The sequence below is a fragment of the Carlito syrichta genome, unplaced genomic scaffold (assembly GCF_000164805.1).
Source record: "Carlito syrichta isolate Samal-C Ts95f unplaced genomic scaffold, Tarsius_syrichta-2.0.1 Scaffold301619, whole genome shotgun sequence".
NCBI classification, from domain to species: domain Eukaryota; kingdom Metazoa; phylum Chordata; class Mammalia; order Primates; family Tarsiidae; genus Carlito; species Carlito syrichta.
Genome location: NW_007245715.1, coordinates 560,782 through 568,099, shown reverse-complemented (window position 1 = coordinate 568,099; position 7,318 = coordinate 560,782). Strand labels below are relative to the sequence as shown.

Genomic DNA, 7,318 nt, shown 5'->3' with positions numbered 1-7,318 from the left:
ACTCACTTCAGCCTCCCAAAGGCGCGGGATTACAGGCTGAGCCACCGAGCCCGGCTGAGAGGGGCCATTTTATAATGAGCCCTTTCGGTGAGGTTGATACAAAGTTCTCTTTGAATTTCCCCCCTTTTATTGAGGTATAAAATGTATACTCTAAAGTGCATAAAGTACACTAGTCTTAAGCGTACAACTCCTTTAACTTTTTTACATGTGTACACCCCCATGTAATTAACACCCAGGTCAAGATATAGAGCATTTCCAGAACATCAAAGGTGTTCTTATGCCCATTCCGGTCGGTCTCCTATCCCCATCCCAGAGAAAGCTCAACTCTAACTTCTGTTTTTTTTTTTTTTTTGAGTTGGAGTCTCACTCTGTCGCCAGACTGGAGTACAGTGGCCACTCCCGGCCACCGCAGCCTCGACCTGCTGGGCTCCCGAGATCCTTCTGCCTCAGCCTTCCAAGTAGCTGGAACTACAGGCGTGCGCTACCACGCCCGGCTAATTTTCTGATTTATTGTAGAGATGAGGTCTCGCCAAGCTGCCTAGGCAGGTCTCCAACCCGCAGGCTCAGGCAATCCACTCACCTCAGCATCCCAAAGCACGGGATTACAGACTGAGCCACTAAGCCTGGCTTCAGCTCTAACTTCTATCACCACTGTTTAGTTTTGCCTGTTATTGAACTTCATTCAAATGTAATCATACTTTGTACTGAATTTTGTTTAAAACCATTAAAGTGAAGTCCAATGTATGTCCGCCCTTTCATTCTTAGGCCTTTTTAGAGATGGCTTACACAGAAGCTGCCCAGGCCATGGTCCAGTATTATCAAGAAAAATCTGCTATGATCAATGGTGAGAAGTTACTCATTCGGATGTCCAAGAGATACAAGGAATTGCAGCTGAAGGTAAAGCATCCTCTTGTTCATTCAGTCATTTAACAATCAGCTGAGTTTTTCCTGTTTGTCAGACACTGACCTAAGTGCTGATGGGAAGGAGAGAATAGAAAAATATTCAGAAATTATTAATTGCCTTTGAGAATCTCACTTGGAAAGGCAAACCATTACAACATGACAAGAAAAGTGCTCATTGAGGTAAATACAAAATGTAAAGGGATGCTTGAGACTACCTGGCAGCCAAAGAAGATATTCCAATGGAAGATGTTTACAGGGGAAGTCTTGAAGGAAGAAGTCATATGGGGGGAAAAGGTACTTGCTTTTCAGTGGTGGGAGTTCCAGGCATTAACCCCTGAATACAACTTCTTCTCTACCCATATAACTCTTCAGTAACTTGTTCTTCTTCTGTCATCTCCTTAATTTCCTGTTCTTTCCTCTCTCCTCCATATTTATACCTTAAACCCATAGAAGTCCTTCTAAGCAGCTCTTGACTGAATTGGCCACTGTCAGAACTCAGAGATAAATTCAGATAATTCCAAACCAGGCTTTGTTTTCATTTCAGCTGGTCTACATTTCTTTTTTTTTCTTTCCCTTCTTTTCTGTTTTATTGTGAAGTATAAAAGAACATATAGAAAAATGGCTAATTATATATTGGACAATTTAAAGAGTAATAATGAGTGACAGCTCATAAATCTCATCAAACCACCACCAAAATCAAGATATAGAATACGGACAGCGTCCAGAAGCCCCTGTGAGTGCCTCTTTAAGCTCAACCCCTCCCTCTCCACTCTCCTGACTTTCATTATAATCATTTTTGTGCTTTCCCTTACAGTTCTATCTGTGTATGCCTCCCTAAACATTATAATGTAGCTTTGCCTGTTTTTGAACTTTATATGAGTGGAATCATACTATCCATGTTCTAACAGATCTTGCTCCTTTGATTCAACATAATGCTATCCATGTTGTGGGGTATGTCTATTTATTTTCATTGTTACATAAATTTCCATTGTATGGCTATACAATTATTTATCCATTCTACTGTTACTGGACATTTGGGTTGTTTCCAGTTTTAGGGTTTTAGGGACAATGCTAGCATGAACCTTCTCAAACATGTTATCCTGGAACACACGCACATGAACATATAAGTAGAGGTACACAAATTACTAGGATTGGAATTGCTGGGTTGTAAGGCATGCTTATCCTCAACCTTGCAAGATGATAGCAAACTCTTTCCAAAATGAGTTGTCCCAAATGTATACTCCTACTAGTAGTATATGAGAATTTAAATGGTCCACCTTCTTGCTAACACTTTGTCTCCCTTGACTTTTTAATTTGTGCCTGTCTGGGGAGAGTATAATGCTTTATAATGGTTTTTTTCTTTTTATTTTCCTAATTACTCATTAAGGTTGAGGAGTTTTTCATATGTTCATTGACTATTCCATCTGCATCGTCTTTGGTGGGAGGTTTCAAGTCATTTGCCATGCTTTTCTTTTGTATTACGTCTTGCTGGTTTGCAGTTCTCTTAACTGGAGCACTTTGCCTATTTGGATTTATTGTGATTAATGCTATATTCATGTTTAAATCTACCCTCTTATTTTGTGCTTTCTACTGTCCCATTTAATTGGGACCTTTTTTATTTTATTTTATTTTTATTTATTTTAGTTCACTTCAGCCTGTTTCACATTTACTTAGGGCCCATTTTGTTCAAGACTCATCCCTCTCAATCTGCCTTCAAATTAGACAAAGAAAGGCTCACTGATTGTTTCTAGCTGGGACTAGCATTCTGACAAGTCTGCATATGTAGATCGGTAATGTGTCAACCAGTTGCCAAAGTCTTGATTCTGCTTTGCTTACATTGTTGCGTCTGAAGTTCCTTTGCCAACAGTTCTGCTTCAGGCAGAACCCAGCTTCCCCACCCCCACCCAAATGAAAGCATATTTCTCCTCTCTGACAAGTAAAGGATCCCACCCCAATCTGTATCCAGCCTGTATCCAGCCGAAGTTCCTGCTCTCCTGGATTCTCCCCTTGGGGCTAAAATTGAATTTCTGCACTGAGTGCCCAGTGAAGCTTTGGTCTCCAAATGAAATGTCGTCATAAGTTTCTAATTAGCATTAACAGCAGTAATTGGCTTCTTAAATTAATATGCCAAGGCATAGTAATACCTTACTGATGGAGACAGTTTGGGGTGGTGCAAAAATCATGGGTTAAAGAGGTCAGATAGGCCAGATGGTCAAGTTTTGTTTTCAGCAAATGTTCACTGAGTGCCCACTATGAGTGGAACTAGCTTTAGCTCCATGGATATAGAGGTAGTGAGCTTTTGAGGAGCTCAGTCTGTTGAAAGAAAAAACAAAGAAACATAGAACCATCAACAACCATGTGACCTACGGCAGAATGGAAGATGGTGAAGCCAGCTTGGGCTGTGCCCCTTCCTGCTTTGGTGAGCTTAGATAAGTTGCTTAACCTCTGTGAACCTCAGTTACCAAATCAGGAAAGGCCTATAACTTGAGTTCTTTGGTTTTAAGAATTTTCTTTTTCATACATTGTCTTTTGAGTCTTATAATCACCCTACCCTGTGAAGTGTGTAATGTGGGCAATAGCTGTAATTATAAGAGTACAACAATAATAACAATAATATGTACCTTTAATTAAGTCCTGGTACTCTGGGGCAAGTAATGTACCAAGCACCTTACATCCATTATCTACTTTAATCCTGACATCAGTCCCATCACAAAGGTATTATCACCTCGATTTTACAGATGAGAAAACAGAGCCTAATAGAAGAAGTTCAGTAACTTGCCCAGAATCATATTTAGTTACTGGAAGAGCCATGATTAAAACTTAGGACTGTTTGGGTTTGCATTATATCTGCATAGCTATATTGTGTTATTATGGTCTCCATTGTCCACATGAAAAAACAGAGAGAAATCAGGTAATTTGCTTACGGTCACTCAGCCAGGAAGCAGCAGAGGTAGTATTCTAACAGAGCTCCTCAAGCTTCAGCGTGCATGCAGATCACTTGGGGATCTTGTGAAAATACAGTTTCTGATTCAGTATGTCTAGGGCAGTGTTGTGATTCTGCATTTTTAACAAGCTCCCAGGAGATGCTGATGCTGCTGGCCCTCAGAGCACACTTTGTTTTTGTTTGTGTGTTTGCTTTAACTTTTATTTTAAAGATGGGTATAATTCAGGGTTAGAGATACAAATGGTCATTGTACAGGTAAAATTTGGGCCAGCACACACTTTGAATAGGAAGGGCCCAGAACACATTGTCTCCTGGTCTTTAGTAAGGGTTTTCTGCTCTCCCAAGCTGTCAAACTGCCTTTTAGGGTCATTGTGAAGGTCACATGGAATATCACAAATGAAAACTTTTTGTTTTGTTTTGTTTAGAAAGCAGGATTTAGCTAGGCTCGGTGGCTCAGCCTGTAATCCCGTGCCTTGGGAGGCTGAGGTGAGTGGATCGCCTGAGCCCGCGGGTTCGAGACCCGCCTGGGCAACTTGGTGAGACCTCATCTCTACAATAAATAATAAAAAAAATTAGCTGGGCGTGGTAGCGCACGCCTGTAATTCCGGCTACTTGGAAGACTGAGGTGGAAGGATCGCTGGAGCGCAGCAGGTCGAGGCTGCGGTGGCCGGGAGTGGCCACTGCACTCCAGTTTGGGCGACAGAGTGAGACTCCAACTGAAAAAAAAAAAAAAAAAAGAAAGCAGGATTTATTGCGAGGGCAGAAAAGCTCCCACAGTGGGAGGGGACCCGAGGGGTTGACCACAAGTGAAAACATCTTAAAGCATGTTTCATAGTAATGCATGTTTTATGGTCTTTATATAGTAATGCATCCTTTATGGTTCCTATGTTGACATGAATCAGCTACAACTTTCTCTGGAAGTAACCAGAAATTCATTTCCATTAAGTATATTGACTTTAAGAAAAAGGGGGGGATTTATTGTCTTATGCAAACAAAAAGTCCAGGAGTAACTCTGGTTGCAGGTACAGCTGGATTAAGGGTCCAAACAATATCATTAGAACTTGGTTTCTCTCCACTCTGCCTTCTGCTCTCCTAGCTTTGTTCACTGGGGGCTCCCGGAGATGGGCCTGAGCAGCCCCAGGCTCTCTCCTCTAGGTGGCATGGTGGCTACAGAGACTTCAGCAGCTCTGGCTTCTCATCCTTCCATTTCCTTTAATGAGAGAGAGTCAGAGTTTTTCCTAGAAGCTCCCACGAAAGTCCCGAGAGTCACTCTGATTGGACTAGCTTAGCATATGTTCTCATCCCTGAACCATCTCTGTGGCCAGGGGAAGTTGTGCTGTGATTGGCTGGGCCTATATCACCTGCTACGAGTCAAGGGTGGAGACCACCCAGACCTCTGGAGCATGATGGGAATGGAGCAGCTGCTGCCAGGAGCTGGAGAGTAGCGACTGGGGAAGTAGATGGCAAACACCATATCCATATGTGTCTCTGGGCCAAAGGAGCTACCGTATTGGGTCCCAGAAGGGTTTGCAGAGGTGGAGAGAGAATTGATTGTTCTTTCTCCTCTGATTTTATCTTTTGCTCACTAGGCAAAGTGCAGGAAGAGAAAGGAGAGGTTTTTTTGGTTTTTTTTTTTTTTTGAGTCAGTCTCACTCTGTCGCTCAGACTGGAGTGCAGTTGGCCGCTCCTGGCCACTGCAGCCTCGACCTGCTGGGCTCCGGCGATCCTTCCGCCTCAGCCTTCCAAGTAGCTGGAACTATAGGCACGCGCTACCACACCCAGCTCATTTTTGATTTATTGTACAGATGAGGTCTCGCCAAGTTGCCCAGGCGGGTCTTGAACCTGGCAATCCCCTCATCTCAGCCTCCCAAAAGCGTGGGATTACAGGCTGAGCCATCGAGCCCGGCTGAGAAAGGAGAGTTTTTAAGGTATTTTAAACTTTGAACATTTTCTCATGCACATATCTGGCCCATACACTTTTTGTTGCAAGGGTTCTATTCCTCGGGATTTTTAAGGCAGAAACTTTCACATAATAGATGTTCAATGCAGAATGATTGAGAAAGAGAACATCTAAAAGAGAGAAAAAAATGAGTGTTCTCCTCACTGCAGATCTGGACAAGATTGGAATCTTTTATGGGTTGTTCTGTAGAGATTTCTTTGATAAGTATCAAATAATTATTTGATAAGAATTCATAATGTCTTCGATACAGAAGGGAGTTTGGAATCTCTTAAAGCAGTGTCTACTGGCCACTGCATCAGAGAATTGCTAGGGGGGTTTTTGGGTCAACTTGATCAGTGATTGTCATTCAGTAGGTTTAGGATGGGACTGAGACTCTCGGGAGGTTCTGGGGCAGAGGACCAGCCTCCTAGCTGCAGAGAGGGCCTCTGGCCCTGGGAAGCAGTCTTGTGAGTGGTCTGTGATACTCTCAGTTGGGAAGATTAAATCGGCAAATGGATGATTGAAGGTCTTCTCTATGTAAGACGTGGTACTAACAGTTACACTGCATAGGAGAAACGGTCCTCACCTGGGGAGAATCTCCTCTCTAACTGGGAGATAAGCTATCCCTGTGCAAATTTTACAAGATTTAAACATGAGTGTATAAGTATGGGAGCTACTAGAAGTTCAGTGGCAAAAGGTAATGTGACAATGTGAGAGAGAGATTCCTAAGGAGAGCCTTGAAGGAGGAGAGAATTAGCTACAGAGAGAGGGGACTTCCAGGCAGAAGGAGGCAGGTGAGAATGATGTAGAGGCTGGAAAGTTCTGTCATCCTTGACAGGAGCTGACTCTGATGAGTTCCAGGCTCATCTGGAAGGTTTCAGCATATTCCCTGGGCTCTAGAGGTATGTATAACAGCTGTGGAACCATCAGAGGGCATGAAACTTTCCAGCAGCTCCTTTCATGTTGGCCAAGCACTCTATCACTTTTACCAGTGTAGCCTGCCGTGCCCTGAGGCTTTTGGTGGATGCCAGATGGGCCTCATTAACCCACCTTTATAGATGGACAAAACAAGTCTCCCATAGGCAATCAGCCTTGAGCCAGGGTGACCTAGCCGGGTGGGGGCAAGAGCTGGGGCTGCTCTTCCTGCGTTGATTCCAAGTCATGCTGCCAGCACTTTCCTGGGACTGCATGGGGCCTCGAATCTCACCCTTGTCTTAAAAGCTGCAAGATGTGTTAACTGTGAGCGCTGTGGATAGTCCCTTGTGGAGTTGTTGAGCTGCAACAGTGTCATCATAGAATAGATGAAAAGATAGGATGTCTGGGATATTTGCTTCAAAATAATCAAGGGGGCAGGGAAATACTGATGCAACAAGATTGGTCAGAATTGTTGCAAATGGGTAATGGATTCTTGGGGATTCAGTATATCATTCTCTCTACTTTTGTGTATGTTTGAAATTTTGTACAATAAGAAGGTACCAGCCGGGCTCGGTGGCTCAGCCTGTAATCCCATGCCTTTGGGAGGCTGAGGTGAG

General features: G+C 43.2%; 1 protein-coding gene across 1 annotated transcript in view; it reads left to right on the top strand.

Annotated features, from left to right (window-relative positions):
- Nucleotides 1-7,318, top strand: part of RBM20 (RNA binding motif protein 20) — a 193,594-nt gene that overhangs the window by 155,846 nt on the left and 30,430 nt on the right. Inside the window, exon 8 of the mRNA XM_008054947.2 lies at nucleotides 766-897. Coding sequence (XP_008053138.2) covers nucleotides 766-897 — 132 coding nt within the window. The remainder of the gene's footprint in view (nucleotides 1-765; nucleotides 898-7,318) is intronic.